Source organism: Telmatherina bonti, assembly GCF_933228915.1.
Source record: "Telmatherina bonti genome assembly, chromosome: 5".
NCBI classification, from domain to species: domain Eukaryota; kingdom Metazoa; phylum Chordata; class Actinopteri; order Atheriniformes; family Telmatherinidae; genus Telmatherina; species Telmatherina bonti.
The window spans coordinates 21,188,451-21,210,367 of NC_136623.1; the positions used below are offsets into that span (position 1 = coordinate 21,188,451).

General features: G+C 37.8%; 4 protein-coding genes across 4 annotated transcripts in view; 1 reads left to right on the forward strand and 3 right to left on the reverse strand.

The window, feature by feature from the left end:
* Positions 1 to 205: 205 nt before the first annotated feature.
* On the reverse strand, positions 206 to 2,160 carry acbd7 (acyl-CoA binding domain containing 7). Its single transcript, XM_079240459.1, has 4 exons — positions 2,071 to 2,160; positions 1,177 to 1,294; positions 780 to 842; positions 206 to 431 (listed from the first exon to the last, which is right to left on the reverse strand). Exons 1-4 carry the CDS (start codon positions 2,080 to 2,082, stop codon positions 358 to 360), a joined length of 267 nt encoding a protein of 88 aa, XP_079096585.1. The 5' UTR covers positions 2,083 to 2,160; the 3' UTR covers positions 206 to 357.
* A 459-nt stretch (positions 2,161 to 2,619) lies between these two features.
* rpp38 (ribonuclease P/MRP 38 subunit) lies at positions 2,620 to 6,027 on the forward strand. Its single transcript, XM_079240458.1, has 2 exons — positions 2,620 to 2,710; positions 4,190 to 6,027. Exon 2 carries the CDS (start codon positions 4,197 to 4,199, stop codon positions 5,031 to 5,033), a length of 837 nt encoding a protein of 278 aa, XP_079096584.1. The 5' UTR covers positions 2,620 to 2,710; positions 4,190 to 4,196; the 3' UTR covers positions 5,034 to 6,027.
* Positions 6,028 to 6,151: 124 nt separating this feature from the next.
* Positions 6,152 to 15,394, reverse strand: nmt2 (N-myristoyltransferase 2). The gene is made up of 12 exons (XM_079240450.1): positions 15,245 to 15,394; positions 14,680 to 14,797; positions 13,311 to 13,452; positions 12,630 to 12,748; positions 12,451 to 12,542; positions 12,247 to 12,363; positions 11,972 to 12,142; positions 11,787 to 11,895; positions 11,524 to 11,694; positions 10,814 to 10,981; positions 10,545 to 10,682; positions 6,152 to 8,352 (listed from the first exon to the last, which is right to left on the reverse strand). The coding sequence occupies exons 1-12, from the start codon at positions 15,352 to 15,354 to the stop codon at positions 8,332 to 8,334; spliced, it is 1,476 nt and encodes a 491-aa protein (XP_079096576.1). The 5' UTR covers positions 15,355 to 15,394; the 3' UTR covers positions 6,152 to 8,331.
* A 2,460-nt stretch (positions 15,395 to 17,854) lies between these two features.
* The window catches only part of fam171a1 (family with sequence similarity 171 member A1), a 31,191-nt gene continuing 27,128 nt past the window's right edge, over positions 17,855 to 21,917 (reverse strand). The window contains exons 8-9 of the mRNA XM_079240446.1: positions 21,098 to 21,215; positions 17,855 to 20,624 (exon numbers count right to left, since the gene is read on the reverse strand). Of these exons, the coding sequence (XP_079096572.1) occupies positions 19,065 to 20,624; positions 21,098 to 21,215 (1,678 nt within the window). The 3' untranslated portion in view covers positions 17,855 to 19,064. The remainder of the gene's footprint in view (positions 20,625 to 21,097; positions 21,216 to 21,917) is intronic.

A 21,917-nucleotide genomic window follows, 5' to 3' on the forward strand; every position in this document is an offset into this window, starting at 1 on the left:
TGCATTAGAATGAGATGGCAAAAGATGTTTCTTTTCATGTTTACATATGAAAACACACAAGAGCAGTGCAGAAAAATAGGTAAAGTAGATATGGTATAATTTAATTTGTTGTAATGTTTGAACATATTACTGCTGTATATATTAAAATAGAAAGAAAATGAGCTAAAACAAGAAGTTGTTTAATAGTTTAAACAGTTACATCAATTCATGTAGCAACGTACACAGAAAATGTGAGAGGAAATTACATGTTTGCATAATTGTAGCCTCTAGCAACAAAGGACAAACTCCAAGTTTGTTCCAGTACCATAATTAGTATTTCTTAGCTATTTTACATTAACTCTGTTATTGACTTTAGTCTTACATCTCATATTTGCTGATAACGTCTTTAGCATGCGTAATGTAAGTTGACATGGCATCATCTTTGGACATTCCTGAAAGAGAGCACAAACACAAATGATTTCTCCTGAAAACAACATATCAGTCTATTTTGTTTGAAGTGTGAAAGTGGCATGGATAGAAAATGAAATGCCAGTGAGTTGATTTTGCACTGTGGTAGGTATTCAAGCTGATCCTATGATCCTTTTTCCTTATAATAATAGAAGTTTTTCCTTAACTTTTTGTATACCCAGATATTATATCAGTTGCTATTAATATGAATGATGAACATTGTGCAGGATCAACTTTTTGTCAAGAATGTTGTAATCTTTCCAGATTTCATTCCTGAATAAATGCCATATTTTAAAGAAAATGACTTCACTCAGACATTCTTAACTTTTTACCTTTCCTTGAATCCCAGGCATCCCACTTGGCTTTTCCAGTGGCATCTAATCCTCCAGGCCTATCTATAAATGAAAAACATCACAACAAAGGAAATGCTATGAATTTATGGAACATTGAAGGAAATTGGTTATGTTTATAGCCCTATATATGCAACTACAACTGCAACTTTATTTATATAGCACTTTTAACACAACCACAGTCGACCAAAGTGCTGTACAGAATAAAACAGAGATAATGATCATAATACAAATATAGAGTGCAAAAACATATAAAATTTCTAAAATTGGTAGAATCATGATAAATACAGTCAGATTAATAATGTCAACATCTCAGGTGGTGTTAAAAGCCAATGAAAACAGGTGGGTTTTATATATATATATATGCATTAAGTCATACCAGTGTTAACGTCTCCAATAAGGGCCTGCTTATAAAGGCCATACAGCGTCAGCATCTCCTCATTTGAAGGCCTTGTCTTCACCTTTTTCACATCTTCTGCCACTGTCTTAAACTCTGCCTGAATGTGTTAGAAAAGACATGTAAGTCTGCATGTGATTTCTTAAAAATCTAACGATTATGTTTACTCCTTCTGCCCAGTGAGGCATGTGAAGCAGTCTCGTTTTGTTCAGCAGGAAGGCATAGTAATTACACAACTTGACAATGTGCATATTAATTAGTTACAGACATCATTGAATCCCGAATTTGAGCATAGTAGTCTAGCCATGGTCAAAAGCCTGGGAAACGATTGTTGAACAAGTTGGAGATAAACAATGGCCCTTTATTCAAGACTGTGGCGCTTTTGTGCTAGCTTGAATAATCTGCTTTACAAAAGATCTGGGGCACTGCAAAACAGATGATTTTATATGCTTTTAGGATAGATATGAACCCAAAAACCTCTTTCCTGGTAGGACATTCACTGTCTTATCGCCGTAATATGTTTTAATACACAAATAGTTGGTCTGCATAAATTAAAATTTGAATTGGTCCGGAAAGCTTTTAACCCTTCATTGACTGATTCCTATTTGGTTGACGTTGATCTGGAGTTTTAACGTGTTCTTGCTTAATTAACAGCGGCTGCAGCATCAGGACCACAGATCCTGATGATAAATGGAGATCAGAGCTGTGTTTTTTCCTCTTTACCTCTAGGTAGCACAGCGTCTTAGATGGATAATAATCGGCCTATATGATCTAAATAGCGTTCCCATAGCAACATTAGACCCGTGCTAAAATGAAAGACTATGGCAAGGCATCCTGCTGATAAAAAAAAATAAATCAGAAGAGTTTTTATTTTACCTCGAGTGACATCTTCGAAGATGCGGTGAAAGAGAGTAGCTGAAGCTGATTGTTCTGCAGGGTTCTGCGCAGCTGTAATAGCAGCACAGCTGATCGATGCAATATCTGTCAGCCAAGCGGAGTGCGGCAGAGAAGGGAGCAGAGAGCTGCGGAGGCGCTGATTGGCTGCCTAGCTCTCTCATTTACATACATGGATACACACACACACACACACACACACACACACACACACACACACACGTTTACAGGAACAGAAAAGTATATATATATATATATATACTTTTTTTTATTTAATTTATTTTAAAGATAGGGAGTACACATTTATATATAGTACTATAATGTATTTTCTAAGGTTTTGTACTTTCATTTATGCTAAAATGTTTTTTGCTAATAATGTATGTGTAATCATATTTACTTTATGAATTCTTGCCACATCAAATAAAACACATTTGGCTTCAATGCGTTTGATGAATCTGTCATTATGCTCCTGTAACGCTGGTCGGCGCTCAAGCCTGGTTCTTTTCGTTTTTTAAATAAAGTTTTAACATTCAAACAAGATGGCTGCGGCCTGTGAGCACCGTTTTGGACTGAAAAAGTAAAATCCAAGACAGAAAAGTACTGGAACTGCTTTAACTGCCAGGTAATGAAACACTTTATAAATTCAGTTTTTTTTCTTTTGTGAGACTGTTGCTTTGAGAGCAGCTATTCCATTTATATTTTCGAACGCAGATGAGCTCGTCAGTTTTCAGTGCTTACATGTGACTGGCCATTTCATATCCCCTTTTTAGTTTTAGTTTAGTTTCATATTGCAGCTTTTTTTTTTTTTTTTTTTTGTCTTAATTTATTTGATTTGTGTTATGAGCTCATGTTTAACATTTTTTTTTGTACTGGACAGTTTGTCACATTTTTAGGGGCTACCATATTAAATTCTTTTCACCGAAGGCACAAAACGCACACGCACAGGTTTGGCCAGTCATCACAACTTCTGTTGTGAATACCTAAGTTAATAAAAGATAATCTGATTAGTAAAAAAAAAAAAATTAAATTAAAAAAAAAAATTTTAAATAAATAATAATAATAATAATAAATACATAAAATCATGCTAAAATTTTTTAAAAAGCAATTTAAAAAAACTAACTTAAATAAATATATTACTTTCTCTTATTAAAATTTTGGTTTAAAAGTAGAATATTTAAAACATTTTAGCGCTTCAAAAGGTGTGTGCACCCTGATAACATTTATTTAAGTATCATATCCTAACAGGCTATTTTTTGTTGAAGTTGTTATTCAGAAAGGTGAACTGATGTAGGTCAAGTTGAGGTCTGAAATACAAGAAACTTTAGAGAACTGCTGTATGATTGTTAGGAAGAAACAGTAAATCAAAGCCCTCCATCATACTGCACAAGGCCTTCAGGGGGAATTTGGTGATTGTTGTGGTGGTGAAAAGCGTTTCTTTGTTTTGTTGTTGTTTTTTCTTCTAGCAGCAGCATCCAGACAGTTATCACTATCAATATGAATCATCATAGTGAAACCTTTCTTCATCTTCTTCATCTTTCTTCAGAATAAAATTCAGTGTCAATTCAAACTTTTTCAAAGAATCTTAAGTTTGTTTTTTTTTTTTTAGTAGTAGTTTGTTCACTATGCCAAAGGTTGGAAATTTCATAGAAAGAGCTCTTCCTTTTTAAGCATGGGACAAGAGCAGTCATGTCTTGGGCTTGCATCATAGGGAACATTTCAAAGGAGACATTCATTTAATTTAAATGTGAGCAAAATGGTTGCATTGCAGGGAAATAAGCCAAGAATCTCATAGAATCATAGTGTTCTGCAAGTGTTCTCGTAGTGTTCTGCAAGATTGGGAGAAGTCTCTCAAACAAGAACTTGAGGCCTCCTTAAAGACTTTGACTGCTACACAAAAGTTGTTACACTTAACAAAGAGGAGGATAGTGCTGGTCGTACAGAAACCAGCACCTGAAATGCTTTCAGATTTTCTTTTTAGTTTTGACTTATCAACCATTAAGATGCCAGAAAGAAAAAATAAAATAACTTTGATATTGAAAATATTCAAATGTTTAACTCCTTTATGTGTTATTTATTTAATCTCTGTTTGTTATGACTTCAGATGAGACATGGCCACTCCAGGAAAGCAAGTTAAGAAGGATTACAAAAAACAGATTCCTACAAAAACCTCCTTCACTTCGCCCTTCACCCCAGCATGGAGCACTCTTCCGCAAAAAGATATGCATTTCATTCTGAAAACTTTGACGGACAAGTTAATTTCCACAGGCCTGGAGAAAAAGGAGTTGAAAGTGTTTCGCCCATGGAGAAAAAAAAGAGCGCAGAAACCTGCATCTACACCAGAAGCAGTTCCTCAGGTGAGTCAGGACAAACAGGAACGTGATCCCACAGGAAATGGCTGGACAGATGTGGCAGCTAGACGACAGCTGGCCATCGGCATCAACGAGGTCACCAAAGCTCTGGAGAGGAATCAGCTCCGGCTGCTACTTGTGTGCAAGTCTGTCAAACCAAAATACATGACAGATCACCTGATAGCTCTCAGTGCAACAAGATGTGTGCCGGCCTGCCAGGTGCCTTGCCTGAGTCGGAGCGTTTCAGAGCCGCTGGGGTTGAAAAGTGTCCTCGCACTGGGATTCAGGCAGTGCGCTTCTGCAGAGCAGGACATGTTTAAGGACACAGTTGATACTATTAAACCAAGAGTACCGTCACTAAATCTTAGATGGCTGCGTGGTGCAGGACAAAGAATAACGCCTGAACACCACACTAGTGTGGAAGAAGAAAAGGAGGAAGCGGGTAAGATGAGAGGTCAGAAACGGAAACTGGAGGGAGAAACTGAAAAGGTCACAGAAGCACCTTCGTCCTGCATGCTGGAGCCTCTCAAAGTGAAGAGAGTCATTGCCAACCCTGCAAAGAAAAGAAAACCGAAGAAGAAAAAGACTGTTAAATAAAAGGCACACTACCTGGCTCTTTTAAAAGATCTTTTTTTAAAAATGTTTTTGTATATTTTAAAAGGAGTCAGTGCCAGCGTTGTCTCTTTTGTTCGTGTTTGTTTTGAGCTTTTTACCATCTGAGTGTTTCCTGTAGAGACATTACTTCATAAAAGCATAGCCTTAGTGTGAACATGAGTTTTCGTTGTTTTGTTTGAAGGAATTTTAGAAGGATGATGGCAATGATAAAACTATCCAAAACATTTCAAGTTGGCCGTCTGGAAAGTTTTTCCCCAAAAGTTGGCAGATTTTGGTTTTATTTAGATAAATGCATCGATGTTGGAGAGAGGTTTTAAACGAGTGCCAAAAACATTTACTGCTTAACTTTTCTTTGAAGCAAGCAATGATTTTTCAGTTTTGTGATTAAATCAAAAAAATGTGCTGTGTGATGCCTAAAGTCTTAGAATTTGATGCATTCATAACTTCAGATGTTCATTTAAGTTTATTTTATTGTACCTTTAGTTTTTGTTGACAATATGAACAAGTACCTCATAGTTTACTTCACTGTCAACCACTGGGAACTGTTTGATTATATTACGTTAAATTATGGAAGTTTTTCTGACAAAGTGCTGAGTTTACATTGTCTAAATGTTCAGACCACAAGGAGTTAAAATTAGTCTTATTTACACTAAATATCTTCCAGTATTGCAGATACTTAGACTCATTGAGCTGCTTAAATCTTAACTATTATAAACTTTTCCAACTACTTTAAAAAAAAAGACTGCTATATGTTATTTCAGATACATTTGAAAGAAATTAGGCTTTACAAAAGTTCCTTTTTAAAGTGAGTTTATTGAATCAAATATCCATGCTGGTATAGCTGACATGTTGAAACAGATTATTTGCATGGGGTCATGTCTATATGATGCTGGTACAGGGTCTTGTTTTTTTTTTTGTTTGTTTTTAGCTTTTCCACAGCTTACAATGGTATTGAATAAAAATATTCTTCAGTTAAGCTGTATGTCATTTCAAAAGTACAACCCACCCCCACATCTAGAAAACAAAACCTCTTAAATAAGGCAGGTACTTCAGGGTTTAGTTCTCACTAAAAGTTGTGGCTTGTAACATCAATGCTATAAAATCATCACAGCAACAAAACTGACATGCTCATTGTTCATTCAGACTGCAGGCAACACATCTGTAACAGCGTCCATGAGGCACACCATTAACTCAGTAGCAAATTTAGTGAGTTAAATTAATGCCAATAACATCTTTCTGATTGTAACTCATTCAAACCTTAAAGGAAAAAAAAGACATTTTTTCTTTTGAACCCTGAAGAATCAACTGACCGTCATTTGTCCCTTTCTGGATAATCTATAAAGGGATGCAAAACAATTACAGTAACTACAAAAAGAACAAAAAACAGAAGCAGCTTTCACTTAACTTATGCAGAGCAACAAGAGTAGAAATACCGAACACTGACTCAACAAAAACATAATTAAGACAGTTTGAGTAAACTGGTGGTTCAACCTTAGAACAAGTGGTCTAGCAAGTTTTAGTTCAAGATTTTCGTCCTGCTCATTGAAGCACCAACCTCCATCAGAAGTCTCCTATTAAACAGGAAAAGGACAGAAATTGTCTTAAGATGTTTTGAAATGTACAATTACAAATATTACACTTTTCACACATTCAGCTGCACAACACTAAAATAAAAATGACCTGTATATTTCTGTCACACAACACAGTACCATGAAAAAATAAATCCAGAGAAGCCAATAAAAAATAACTTTAAACAAGCTCACAGCCTGGTGTGATTACTGAAGCAGACTTGCAGTTTATTCAGCCACTGTACCTGCTGCTAAATTATTTGGTGTTGAGCTCAATTCTATCAGTTTAACACATTTCATATCCCACTGGAGATGAGCAAATGGGTGAATTGGTGTTCCTAAGTGTTGTGGCTTGTACACCTCTTTGCAGCAAAGGCTTGATCTGGCAATGGTTAAATAAAAGAAAGAAAACAAACAGCTGCTTGAAAATTCCCTTTCCAAGTAAATAAACCATTTTTACATTATAAAACTGCTTCTAAACAGAAACTACTAGTACAAAATCCAAGTCTAATTTGCTGCTTTAATTCTCACTACCTTACCTTTGCGCTGAGCATGTCAACTTTATTCTGCTACTATTAACAGCTTTGGTAATCGAACAGCACTACAGTGCCATGCAAATAACCGTAACAATGTTGCGTTCTACAACCTGAATCAGTTCAACAGTATTCATTACCACACGTGACTGTAAAGTTGGATTAAAAAGGTCAGCTCTAGACATAACATAAAAATAGCCTCCATCACCAGTAAAAACTAAAGTTATAAAGTTTGTACGCCAACCTGTGTTGTGGGATCAGATCCTCCAAATAAGGGTCCTTTAGCTTTTTTTTTTTTTTTTTTTTTACGAACTCAGAAAATTGTGCTTCATCAATGCAATACATTCTTCATTAGAAACACTTTAGACCCACTGTTAAAGTCAGACTTTTACATAACTTATGCGGAAAAATGCTTTGGATCAGCACTATCAAATGCCGAACTCACTGCAGGAATAAATATGATCTGACTTTAAATGTACAGTCAACTATATATCTCCAACAGACACATGTATATCAATGCACCAGATGGATGATACCCTTCTTGTTCAAATGTGTTGCTTGACACAGTTTGAGTAGCTTTATGTGTGACTGTTTATTTTCTTCAAGATATTTTTTGACTGGGATGCATGTGTTTCATCATATGTCATAAACACTTGTCAGCATTTCTATGGAGGCCAAAGACAGCCACCAGAGACACCTGACTGACTGAGACATGAAAAAGGATGAATAAGATATGCGGAGCAGGACATGACAGCTGTTTGGAGAGGATACACAAAAGTAAAAAGTCAACTATATCTGGTCTTGTTTTCTTGTTGATTATCATTTACATAGTTCCAGGAAACAGAGACGTGAAGAACTAAACAAAATTCACAATGTCAAGGCATCCTCTTCAACATCGAACTGGTTGTCTTTTAAATGCAGGTCAGGAGCGTTGGGTTATATGGATATCTCAGGCATAGCATGACTTCACATTCAGGATGATGATTTCAGAGTTTCACCTCCGGTGGACTGAGAATGCTCTTGATGACACAAGTGGTGGGCGAACCACCACATGGTCACCAGGTTAGTATTACTGTTGTAGTTCTCATTGTCAAGCTTGGGTGACCTGCATGTCCAGGTAAGGATTATCCAGAGGTCACAGAAAACCATGTGTTTGTGTAGCAGCTGTGAAGAAAGCTGCTACTGAAGGACAAGTCCAACCTGAAACACAAAGATCAACTTGATGTAGGCAAGTGTTGACCAAACAATCTGAAAATATAAACACATAATACCTAGGAGAAAAGTTGCTCAATCTTGTGTATGACAACTTACAAAACAGCTTTATTCTGAGATTCATTAAAAAAACAAAAAAAAAAAACTGATGTTGATTAAACAACTTTTAAAACAAGACCATGAAAACCTTATAATGTGTCACACTGCTGAGGTTTTGTGTTGTTTCCCTGCTCCAACAATCCTGAATGAAATTAATAGGTCATTTTGAAGAAGTTGACAACATGTTGGATCCATTTAACTCTTATAAAATGGTCACATTTTATATCATGGTATAATTTTATAACATTTTATAACACTTTTGTCCTGGTAGTCCTGGATCTCAGTGCTGCACTTGACACTGTTGGCCATAACTCAACTCAACTTGATTTAAAAAGCACTTCAACACAATGCCAGCTACAACAAAGTGCTGAACAAAGAAGTAAAACATTAAAAACGAGCAGATAACATCTTACTAGATTACCTGAAAGACTGGTACGACAGCAGTTATTTCAGTTGGGTTCTATTTAAAAGAGTGCTACTATTCATCAATAGGTAACTAAAAATCTGAGCCAAGGACAATAATCCAAGTTCCCCAAGGTCCTTGCTGTTCAATATCTACATGCTAATAATCACTGAAATAATAAAAACAAATTGTGTCACCATAACTATTCTAGTGACACACAAATTTACATTTTTGGTGAGTTTAGTTTAACCAGGAGACTAAAGTCAAGCCAACACTGATCAAACAGATTGATCATATTAAAGATTGGATGTGCCAGAACTTCCTTCAGTTAAATAAAGGCAGAACTGAAATAATAGTTTTTAGAGCCATGGAAGAAAGATTAAAAGTTAGCACTAAGCTTTAACCAGCAAAAAATCAACTATAAAAACCAGAAATCTGGGTGTAGTCATGAACTCGCACCTAAATTTTAACAGTTACATTAAGACAGTCAGCCTTTTATTGCTTGAAGGACATATTAGACATATTAGAGGACTGATGTCTTAGCAGGATTTAGAAAAACCTGTCCATGTATTTATCTTTAGTACTTTAGTAGATGAGACTATTGTGGCGCTGTCCTTAAGGGTCTCCCGGCCTAGAAAGTCCATTAGGCCGCTGCACTTAGTCCAGAGGCTGCTGCTCAAGTCCACATTGACAACAAAAAGTGGATCTTTTTAGTCCATTCCTCATGTCTTTACACTGTCCTCCTGTTTAGAGAGTTTACTTCAAAATCCTGCTTCTAGTTTCCAAAGCAATGCATGGTTTGGATCTGAAATACATTCAGGATCTTCTCAGGATGAACCAAGCACATCCCTCAGGGCATCAGGGTTAAATTTACCCTTTGTTCCCACGGTCATAACTAGAAACAAACAAAGAGGCAGCATCCAGTTTGATGCTTCTTCACATGTGGAAGAAACTCCCAGAAAACTGCAGGTCTGCTGAAACTCAGCTGCTTTAAATACAGATAAAAAGCTTTTCCATTTGCTGCCTTTACATTAAAAAAGTGACATCCTTACAGTGTAACTTTATTTCTGAGATTTTATCTTATTTTATTTTTGCTTTTTATATCTTCACTTAACTATTTTGTTCACTTACTTGAACAAAGAAGTTGTACTTTTGAATGCTTTCTCCACATCCTACTGTGATGCTTTTAATGTTTTATGTAAAACACTTTGAATTGCCTTGTACATGAAATGTGCCAGACAAATGAACCTGACATGCAAAGTTCTGCACAATGACCCATTAATTTTATTCAGGTGAGTTGAAGTAGGAAAAAACATAGGAGGACATAGGAGGACTATGCTCGACATAGGAGGACAACGGAAGACCAGTTTGACATCCCTGTCTAGGCCGTCACTTCCAGTCGAACCAAAACAACACGATATGGTCTGGAAACACCATAATATTCTGGCAGTCACATTTATAAAATCATACTAAAAATGGATGAAATACGGATATTATTATGTAAATATAACACATGAGAGATTTTTTCTTTTTTTCCCACTGTTAAAGCATTATTTATCACAACTGAGTCTCTGAAAATTGAAAGGCAAAAATTGCCCAACATTCTTTAACAACAATCAAGGAGCAACTTATTTAATTAATTGATTAAAGCCTTCTAAGGAAAATCCATGCTGCTGACCTTATCAGGGTCCATAGGGGGACATTTCCAGTTGTAGAGGTAATACTGCAGATTTCCGTCTCCTATGCCAAACTTGAGCTTCTCCAGAAACACCTTATTCTCCATTAGATCCAAGGCATTGAACACATCAAAACCTTTCTGTGAAACACAAAGAATGATTACTGAGTCTCTGAGTATAAAAGAAAAACACTGTTTTAAATTTGGAAATAATAAAGGAAACTTCTCATCTTTTTAAATTGAATTAATTTTATGGAAGAACATAACATTACCAGTTTGGCAAGGATCAGTGCATCATTTACTAAGTCCAGAAGTGGTGTTTGTGTATGAACATTGTAGAAAGAGTATGCCGCCTTCAGGGTTCTATGTAGAGGATGATGCATCACAGTCGATGGCAAAGTGTAGAAACTAGTCAAATCTGTCAGTACACCACCTGCACCCTAAGAAAGAGTCCAGAACAGCAGGTTTTTTATTTCAAATAAAATAAAATGAAATAGTCAGAATTGAACAGCTTAAAGACACACTACTAGACACACTGACACGTCCAATTGATGGCTGATTTGGTATCCATATTGTGTCCTACCTGTACTGTGAGCTCTCTCCTTACAGTCTTCCTCTCATAATGTCCTCTTACATTTGTTTCTTTTCCTGTCTCTTTCTTATTCTGACTTTCTCTAATAATGTCCTCTTACATTTCTTTGCTGAATCAGCTACAGTGTTTAAAATGGCCAGTCCGTTGATATCTGCTTGCTCACGTGTGACACGATGCATAAAGAAAAACTCAGCTGTAACGTCGCACAGCGTCCCAGAAGCAAAAGTTGTTAAGCGTTGTTTCTCAGCCTTGGGATGCTGCTGGGCAACAACAACTACAGATATTTATACAATAATTATCACTGTGCCATCAAACAAGTCAGGAATGGAAATTTTCAAGTTTGGAAAGTTTCATAGTGTGTCTTTAAGGACAGGAAATAAGTTCACGTACTTCTACAACATATGTGTCGATTATGTTTTCCTGCGGTAAGAACCAGTGAGCCACCTCCTCTTCTGCCATTGAAGGTGCAAGCTGGAACCGTTTCAAGTATTTCTGCAGCAGTTCAGTGACCTGCTGGATGTCACGCATCTCCATCGGCCGCAGACCTGCCGTCTTGGTACTCTACATATGGCAGTGAGAACAAGAAAAATTATGAGTTGATCCCATTTCTAAGACCAGCAAAGAGGTCTCTGACTGAAAGAGGTCCTTCTTACATCTGGTAGCCTGTAGAGTTTCATGGTTCTTTGCAGAGTCATGTTTCTACTCAGATGGGAGAATTTAACTTCCACAAGCTTTCTTGGGTTCAATGATCGATGCCAGTACCTGGACAGAGAATAAGAAAATACATCTTTTTTTTCCAGACACCATGACCTTCAAGTTTGAATGCCTTGTGTCATACCTGCATGTAGAAACAGGTTTAGGTAGTACAACTCCAGCAGTGTACACTGCCTGAAATATTCCTTCCAAGTTAACCCTCCTTGTTATCTCTCTGATAAGAACAGGAGCAACACGCTTTGAGCGCAGCTTCTTGTGAACACACAGGAAGTTGATTTCTACCATCTTCTTTATCCTGCAGCAACATGACCAAACAAGATGGACAGTGCATTAGAGTAAAAGGGTTTCCATTCCTTTATATCTTGCTCCAAATGTATATACTGAGTAAAGAGCCCTCACACATCATAGATGCGTATATCTGCAGGGATTGCACTGATGAAGCCAACAAGCTTCTTGTTTGAGGACACTCTCACTCCGCAGTGCCACTGCGGTAACCAGCCAGGCGGACGTAGAGCCCTGATAGCGGACAACGGGAGACATTTAGTAACAGAACAAACATTTGTAATGGGGGATTTTTTTTAAAAACCCAGAGAAATGCCTTACCATCTCAGAAAGCTAGGTGAATAATCAAATCTGAACATGTTATCATCATCCTCTACATAGTTTTCATTTAACAACGTGTACAACTCCTTCAGCTGAAAAGGAAAGACATTGCAAGTTATTAATTTATTGTTAATATTATCATTTTTGAGCAGTGTAGTGTAGATAGGCCCTCCACTTACAACATCTGCATTGCTGAGATCCAAAGTGTCCCACATGAAGCCTTGAGGTAAAGAATATGGTTCCTGTCTGATGTTTTCTTTGTCAGCTTCAATTGGTCCATGACTTGTTACAACTTCATCTAGAAAAATGCCAAAGCTCTCAGAGATTAATATACTCTCGAAAAAAGTTAGGTATATTTGGCTTTTTCTTTTATTATGTCAGAATTGACCTGAATTGCAGTATAACCTTTACAGGTAAACTCGATTTGGTTTTCTCAAAACCTTTGGATGCATATGAACAACTTTTCAATGTTTAGTATTTTTATTCATCACTAACAAGAAGATAATTAACCACAAAAACAAACAAAGGGCAACTATTGGGCAATATAGTTGTGGAAATATCTTCATTTTAAACCACTGAATATTTTCTAATTGAAATGCCAGGACTATTACTGTACATCACAGCAGGTATACTTCTGGGACACTGAGTATAAGCAACTCAAATTCATCAAATAAACCCAGTAAATGGCACTGGTGCATCAAAACAAGACTGTCGTTTTAACATCTTCTCTTCAGAAGTAACACTATTTATGCTACCAAGTAAAGTCTTAAAACTTTGTGGTGAATTTTAGCAACACATATAAAAATAACTTCTATAGATGTAAACTGAACTGACTCGGCAAAATTTCAGATGACACTTACTTAATTTTGGGACAGGCTGGGTGTCCCAAAATTGGTACTTGTGCTTGGCTGCCTCATCAATACTTTTTGCTGGACCCTGACAGGACAGCAGTTCCATGGCTCTTTGGATGTCCTGCAGCTTCTGAATGGGCAGGCCAGGGTTCTGAATGCATAGAAGGGACATATATGTAAATAAATCTGAAAGCAACTGGAAACCACATGTGTACTTTGCACATTTTATGTTGGGCAAATGCCCAACATAATATAGACAACAATAAAAGTATAGAAAAACAAAAAACATCTAAACATATAATCTGAACCTAACAAGGGATAAACACAGGTTTATTTTTTACCTATCAGATCAGATTATTGGTAAAAAAAAAAAATATATATATATATATACTCCCAAAGTTGCTTTCTTATTAATAACGTCCACAGCCATACAAAGTTATAATGTGTGAATATTTACCTGCTTTGAGAGTTGTCATGTTAAGGGTTTGCTTGCACAATAGTTTCCAACATCTAAATCTGTTTTACAAGCACCTTACCTTTAATTGCTTCCTTTCATCCATACTTCTTTTGTGTCTCATTTATAGGGCATTAACTTAAAAGCTTAAATTAATCTGTAATAATCATCCCTCTTTGGTTTATGATTCTGCTTAGTTTGCTTTCTCTCATTGCATCTGCAGAAATGTCAGCAATACACTTTCGCTTGGAGTGTCATGGGTAGGAGGTGCTTCAAAAACCTCCAACATGGATTTATCCCAATTTTTCAAACCAGTTTACAAGTAAGACTTACTTTTTAAAATAATCACCTGGTTGTAATAATTGTTCATAACTGTTTCACTTCTGTATAAAATCATCTCAGTAAAACAATGCTGTTAACCCCTGTCTTTCCCTCTTTCTTCAGCTGTAAATCAACAGCAAAAACTTTTAAAATGTTCCACTTTTAATTTTCAGTCACTGGCAGTCAGATAGGCATCTACAGACATTAATGTGGCACAATGCAACACGAAATCCCACAGAATCACTGGGGACATTATAATCCAGTCTATAGCAACCTTCAAATATCATGGAGATGTTACCAATAGCTCTAGGAGAACCTGAGCACAAATACAGGAATGACAGCCTGTAATGTGGGTTTATGATTAATATTGCTGCCAAACAAATTCGCATTATTTGGACTCAGCACAATGGCAGATGCCCAGGTGTTTCACTTGTAATGTAGTTTATCCATATAAAGAATATGATTCAGTATTTGCCGCAAACTTGCAGATCGTTCACTGCCTGCCAGTAACCTGGTTGAAGATTTTGTAAAGGTTTTTGTTTCGTACCTCGTGCTCTGAAAGAGTTTGTGCACATTTCACTACCACTGTTATCATCATCGCACCTTTATCTCCTGAGAGTCAGAGGCAGAGTCAGACTTGGCTCCACCCGAGCTTGGCTTCTCTTTCTTTCTCTTCTGCTTCTTCTTCTTTCTTTTGGCTCCCAAATCGCCCCCTGGACTGCTACAGATATAAAAACAGACATAGCGGGTCAGCAATGGACGGAGACTGACTTTGTGAGCTGACCATAGACCGTAAATGATTTATATACAGTCTATGGAGCTGACACACACACACACACACACACACAATGCTAATGTTAGCTACCATAGCAACAAATGACAGCTGAGCTACGTGCTGTTAGCTAACTAACGGTTTGTCCTAATGGCTGGCCATCATGTCATTCAGTCTGAACGCTACCTGGGCGTGTAATTGTACGTAAAAACTGCTTAGAAAAAAAGCCACATTGCCACACAAATTTAACAAAAACACTTCTTATTGTAAATAAAAGCACTTTGCAGCTTGGTTGAGTTTGTGTCTGCTAACATTAGCTAGCTAATAGCGCTAGCCTCACATAAACAGGCTGCTTGTTACTGCGTTTCCCAGTCGGACTGAACAGGCCACCCTCACCCCTGCATATGTTCATTCTCCTCCTCGTTGTCTCCGTCTATCCCACAAGTATCCTGGTCGTCCAGCTCCAAGCTCTGCTGACTGGCTGCGGATTCACTGTCCTCCGCCATCACAAAAATGTTTGAAGAAAAAAAAAAACTCAACAACAAACCAACCACCCACCGTAAAACAGAGGCCACGGGTAGCGAACAGAGATGGGAATAAAAAAAAAAAACCCCACAAAGAATATATTGATGAAATGGCGCCACCTGGTGGGCAAAAGGGAACAGATATAAATTCCTATCTTTTACGTGTAATTCCATCTAGCGGTACCCGGAGTTAAATGGAGAACAATTTACAGACATAATTTTTTACTTTAAATCGAAAAACTTACCTCATAACATCAATGTTTGTCCTTATCAATAGCAATGATGTGACAGCCTGAAAAGCGATACAGAAATGTATCTACACAATCAAAGACTACTAAACTGGCCATTGGTCCAAGAAATAAAGGGAGCCTGCTGCCAAACTGGCAAGATAAATAATGAACGATTTCCCAGAAAGAGAACATGCTCAATAAAAAGCACAGGACAACATTTAATACAAATTACTATAAAAGGAATAAAACAAATTTTGCAAATCATAAAATGGACAAACTGAGAAATACAGTAAACTGTAAAAATACAGTAAGCAATAGAAAAAGCTAACAGAATTATCCAAAATGAAAAAATGCCTATAAAAACGCAAAACTGTCTAAATGAAAAATGTCCAAAAATAAATAGGTAAAAAAGACTGAAAAAAATAGCGAGACAATAGATCCATATATCAATTTGAAACATGTAAACAAAATGGAACAAATTGAATGGTCTGAGATGTTCTCTTAGTCTGTCTTTTGGTCTGTAGGGGGACGAGAGCGAGTCCTATTACTACTCTTAAAGGTAGGGCACATTCCTTCATTCATGCATTTACACAGAGGACCAGATCTTCTATGTACAAGATATACAACATCAAACTGGAGTATTTCTTTGTGCAAGTTGAAGATAATTTGATTCAAAATCAAGTTTTCTGCACAAAATTCATAATTAGGTAACAACGTGACTTATCCACCTGAGAAAAATTTCATTCACCCATCAACTGAGTGTGGATTCAAAGAAACTGAAATCTGTTGTAATCAAGCATATTTTGTCTTTTTATTTATTTATTTTTTAAATAATTTGAACATAGATGCTGCAATTATTGAATCAAAACTAAAAACTATTTACTACTAAAAAATAAACATGGTAAAACAATGACTTGGCAGAATTATAGCTTGACATAAACACAAGATCTACAGTAGAATGTCTAATTTCCATCTTAGGTTTAGCTTTTTGCTTCAAACATGAATAGAAGTTGTAAAATGCTAATTATTGGCATTTCGGGCACTCAAAACTAATGAAGCACAGATCTATCTGGCCAGAAATACACATATGTTGATATTTCCAGCATTGTTTAGACAAAAATGTGATAAGTATTAGTCTGTAGGGGAATGTGAACTTACTGACATCTAGGGTGATGCTCAAATCATGTTATTCACACAGATACATACTCACAAAAATATTTCCAGTTTGGTTGTTTATTCTGAATAATAAGCTTCAAATATAATGCAAGCAACCAATTTACACACTCAGGATGCTGTATTGCTACTCCATCCAAAAACTGGAGGGTTGCTGTGGGACAAAAGGAGAACAAAAAGGCCATTCACAACACCAATTCGCACATTATTTTGATCAGAAAGAGGGAAGTAAAGAGCTTTACACACACTGCAATATGATTGCTATGAATACATGAATCTTGATTGGATTTATATTGATCACTTGTCCACCTGACAGTTAAACTCAGCAGCAGCACCACAAACTGACACTACCACCAGTACAAACCTATCCAAACCCCCTCTGGAAAAAAAAAAAAAAAAAAATCATTAAACTAATAAAATGCATTGAAATAACCTGCAGTGTAGCTTCGCATATAATCACACTTAGCTTAATCTTTCCAGTGTTCCACTGGAAACAACTGCTGCAAACACTTAACTGCTCACTCAGAGAAATTGGTGCTTTGCTGATTATTGTAGAAGATTTTACAATTGCAGCAGCAGCAGCTGGTAGACATTTTCTCAGAAGTCTGCAGTGTATCTTGCAATACGCTAGTGCTGAGGAAGTTTTACTGCATGCTTCTTTCACAAGCAAAGGAGAAAGAGAGGACTGAGGTAGAGGAAAAAAGCTGAAGGCAAAAGGCGGCCAGAAATAAATAAGGTCACATAACAAATTCCTTGCAGAATCAGGTTATTTGAAGGCACTTGGGTCACAGGTGTGGTAAAAATAAAAGTGGAATACAGCTAACAGGTTTTTTTCAGCTTTGACTGAACTTTAACAATGAGCCAGGTAAGGTAGAAAAGCCCTTAACATATTAGAAGAAATTAAAAATAGCCCATTTGCAGGTAAATACTTCACATTGGCAATAAAAATCAGAATGATTAAAATTTAAAAAAAAAAAAAAAAAAAAAAAAAAAAAAGCATTTCAAGCAGCTGTATAAAAATATGCATAGCCTTAAGAGCAAAAATATGCAAGTCAGTGGTTTAACAATTACAAAACCCTTCATATTATTAGACTTCACAATTATTTCGGGTGGAACTATAGCTTTGTAGTGGTTACACATCCTCATCCCACCAGCAAAGCGATGTGTCACATTATCTGATTACGCTTAAAAACAGGTAGTGGTTAACTTAAATCAGCCCAAAATGTCATCCCGCATGGAGTTCATGGAAACAGCCATCTGAGCCCTCTGACAGGCTAGATCAACCTCTAGCAAATACTTGATTTACATGTTTGTCAAGGCTGATTCTTCTTTAGTGGTCAAAGTAGATCATGGATTCTCAAAAGGATTACCTGCCCTGTTGAGTACATTTGTTCCACAACCATTAAAGTCAGTCACTATAATTAAATTTGGATATTACTTAAAATTCAATTGCTTGTAGTGTCTTTAAATCAGGCCAATATGGCTCAAGAAAAAAGGTTTCTGTGGTCTAGATTTTTTAGAACCACCCTTGGACCTTTTGGACCACAGTTCATTTATGCTTACAAGGCTATTCATTGATATAAAAAAAAAGGCATATATTTGTTGTGCATAAGGTGTTTCAATTTCTTGCTCCAAAGTCCATTTTCTTTCCTCTGAAAATGAGTAGTGTTCTGACTCCTGCCTGATGAGTGGCTTTATATAATGTCATGAGGATGACAAACAATTGTCATTCAAGATTGTTACTTGAAGTTCATGAGGGATCCAAGCTGTTCAGTTCAGGAGAGGAACAGATGTCGGTTTAAACAGAAACATCCTTCATGGTATATATAATCTAAGCAGCATATGAGAGATGGTAAATGAAAAGAATTTCTTGCCAAAGAAAACTGACAAGCCAAATCTTTCCTCTTGTTTACACTGGCTGGAAAGAGATCCTCTCTTTCCATGACTTTAGTGTAAAATATATGAGTGGTAAGAATCCTCAGTCCTCACTTCAATTCAAGTGTTCGGCACCACCAAGTAAGACAAGCGGCGTATCGTCATATTTTGAGTAAAAATCCCTCCCTTTGTGTTTGACTTGACGTGTACATTAGCTTAAGCTACTCTGCTTATACATCACTTGACTCGCTTATTAATTTCAGAAATATTCTTGACTGAATGAGGACTGGCTTATTTTACTTGTGTCGCTTTAAGAGAGAATCAGTATGGACAAAAGGAACAGCACTTAAAAACACTTTCGGTGTTTGCATGTGAGTTGAAACAGACTTGGAAAAATTGAACCTTTTTTAACGGTTATTTGAGGTTGAAGGCCAGCAGGGGTCGCTCTTCTCTCCTCTGCCAGGGGCTTTTCTTCTCCTCTCCATCCTCATGTGCTGCATCATCATCTGGAGAGCCTGCAAGCAATGCATGATCAGTCCTGTAAGTCACTCCTTCTGGTGTTGGCACGGGAGGAGGAGAATCGGGGGACACTGGAGAAAGTGAGGGCTGTTCCTCTTGTATTTGTTTTCCCTCAGATGTCTCCCCCACATCGCCCCGCCCTTCACACTCTCTGTTACCCTCTGCTTTGTCTGACAGGGTGGGTTCTGTTTTGCCATCTTGGGGGCTCCACTTTTCTTCTTCGCTGCCTCCCCCATCCAGATCGTCAACATACACCAGCTGAGTGTAGGCCATGGCTGGTGTTGCACCCTTTGTTCTGTCTTTCTCGAGCTCCCGTTCTTCCTGCTCTGCATCTCTCCCCCTCCGTCCAGCTCTTGGCTCATTTAAGTCCACACCTGAGTCTAGACTGGCATCATTGCTGTTGCCATGCCTCCCGTTGCTGCCATTATCTTGCTGGCTTCCTGAGCCCTTTGTGTTACCATGGCATCCTGCACGCTGGAGGTCGATGTAAGAGTGGCGGATATGAGCATTGGAACGTCCATCCAATGACACAAACCAAGCTCGTGGGTGGGGAAGAGGTTTCCCTCCTCTCAGCTCCATTAAAGTCTTTTCAGCCAGCAAGGTATCCTCTTTATTGATTTCCATAAGAGCTGTTTCCCCAAGTGCTGATGGAATAGACAGAGACTCTGACAAGCCAAGACCTTCTCCATCAACCTGTTTGATGGCACCTGGGCTGCAGTCTATGGGAGTTTGCCCTAGCGGCTGCTGAGAGTGTGAGGCATTGAGCTCAGCCTGGATGGTCTCCAAGTCACTCTGCTGATCAGCCTGCAGTAGCAGGGCCTGACCAGACAGAGGGTGCTCCCCAGGTAGGCGCATGTAGTGTGCTGGGATCACCAGTGTGGGACGCACTCTTGAGTAGCCTTCTCCTGCACTCAGCAGATCTACGGAGCCACAACAAAGCAGCTGACCTGGCCGAGACAGCAACTGAGGGTTGGGACGCTCCAGGTGGTCCACAGAGCGAGACAGAAGGTAGTCAGGAGCCCTGCACTCGCCTCCTTCTCCCCTGCTAGGGGAGTGGGAAGGAGAGGAAGGAGACAAACAATCAATAATCCCAATACTGCTCAGCTGTGTAGCAGACACCTGACAATGATTGGATGGGGAGAGCGCCTCTGAAATCTGGTTGCTGGACGAGCAGACAGAGGTGTATGATTGACGGTAGCCCCTTTCTGCTCCAGATGAAAGGGCAGCTTTCAGCTGGAAAGTTTCTGCAGACTGCCGATAGTCTTTGCTCCGAGGCGTCAGATTCCCAAGGGGTGAACTGTGGTGGCTGTTGTTGCCGAGAGAGGAACGGCTGTGTTTGCTGTTATGGATGAGGCTGGGTTGACGCAGATTTTCTTGGTGTTCATATGACGATGGCTTTAACATTGGAGTGGTCATTTCAGGCTCAGTTGCTGTGGAAACAAGTTCCAGCTGCACCTAACAGGAACAAAACTTAAGAGTCAGAAACTTGAATATTGTCACAGATGGAAAGCACAAACAATTTATTAAGAAATTATTTTAGATATGTAGCACCCGTCATGTCAGAAGCAGGTGTTTGTAACAACTATGAGAAAACTTGAGCACCAAAAACCTTTTTTTCTTAGACTGCACAATAACTTTGCAAATAACCCCCATCTTCATTATTATGCTCTAGCTTACCTTTGTTTCTTCATTCTAACCTGAGGCAGTAACATTACAGTGTGTGCTTTCAAACAGCATGTCAGTGCTTCAGAACTAGATAATTGTGACAACAGTCTAAAATGTGATTTCCTTCGCTGCTGGCAAGGAGGAATAAGAACCTTGAGCAAGTTGTGTCAAAATGGCTTAAAATTCAGGTGAAGTATATGAGCATTAAGCTCCGCTTTAATACCACGCAGTATGGTAAAGAAGTGTCTTGAAGCAAGACAGACCTCATTGCTGATGAGATTCAAGTGGGACATGGAGGTGGCTTGATCCCTTTTACTGCTGTCCACACCAGAAGACAGAGTAAGCTTACGGTGAGACCCTCGTGGCTTCAAACAACGACGTCTGGGCAACACACATAAAAAATGATAATAAATTATTATGTAAAAATGTCTGAAATTTAACAACAAAGAGAGTTTGTGTCTGAATGTCCACACTATTCTCTACATAGTACCCAATATAGTCATTTTCTAGGGGTGTGTGAATGTCAACAGAGTAAAAAAAAAAAAGTAGTGCACTCAAAATGACCCACAATGCATCTTGAAAAGTAGTGCGAATTGATGGTCCTAGACAGATCAATACAGACCACAATACAATGCAGGCAGGAGCTCAAAGTGCTACAACTGAATGTCAAAGCAGGTTAAAAAACTATAAAACATTAATTTGATGTCCTTACTGATTGAATAAATATGCCAAAAAGAAAGAATCAAATACAATGTAACAAAATAAAATATTTTTGGAGTTTGGATTGGATTTAAAACGACGTGTGGTGGTTCACGTCGTGACAGACAATAGTCACATGATCAGTGACAAGGAGAGAATAGTCAGCTCCATGTCTGAATCACTAACAGAATGAGTTCACTGTATAGTGGACTATGGCGTACAGTTATATATATGGTAAATGAGGGACTAGTGTGGAAATTCGGACACAGCCACAATGTTTTGGCTTGGATTATATTTATTCCAATAATCAGCATTCAGTATCAACACTCACTACTTTGATGCTGTAATCCACATTGCTTATATTATGCAATTGGTTGGCTTTTA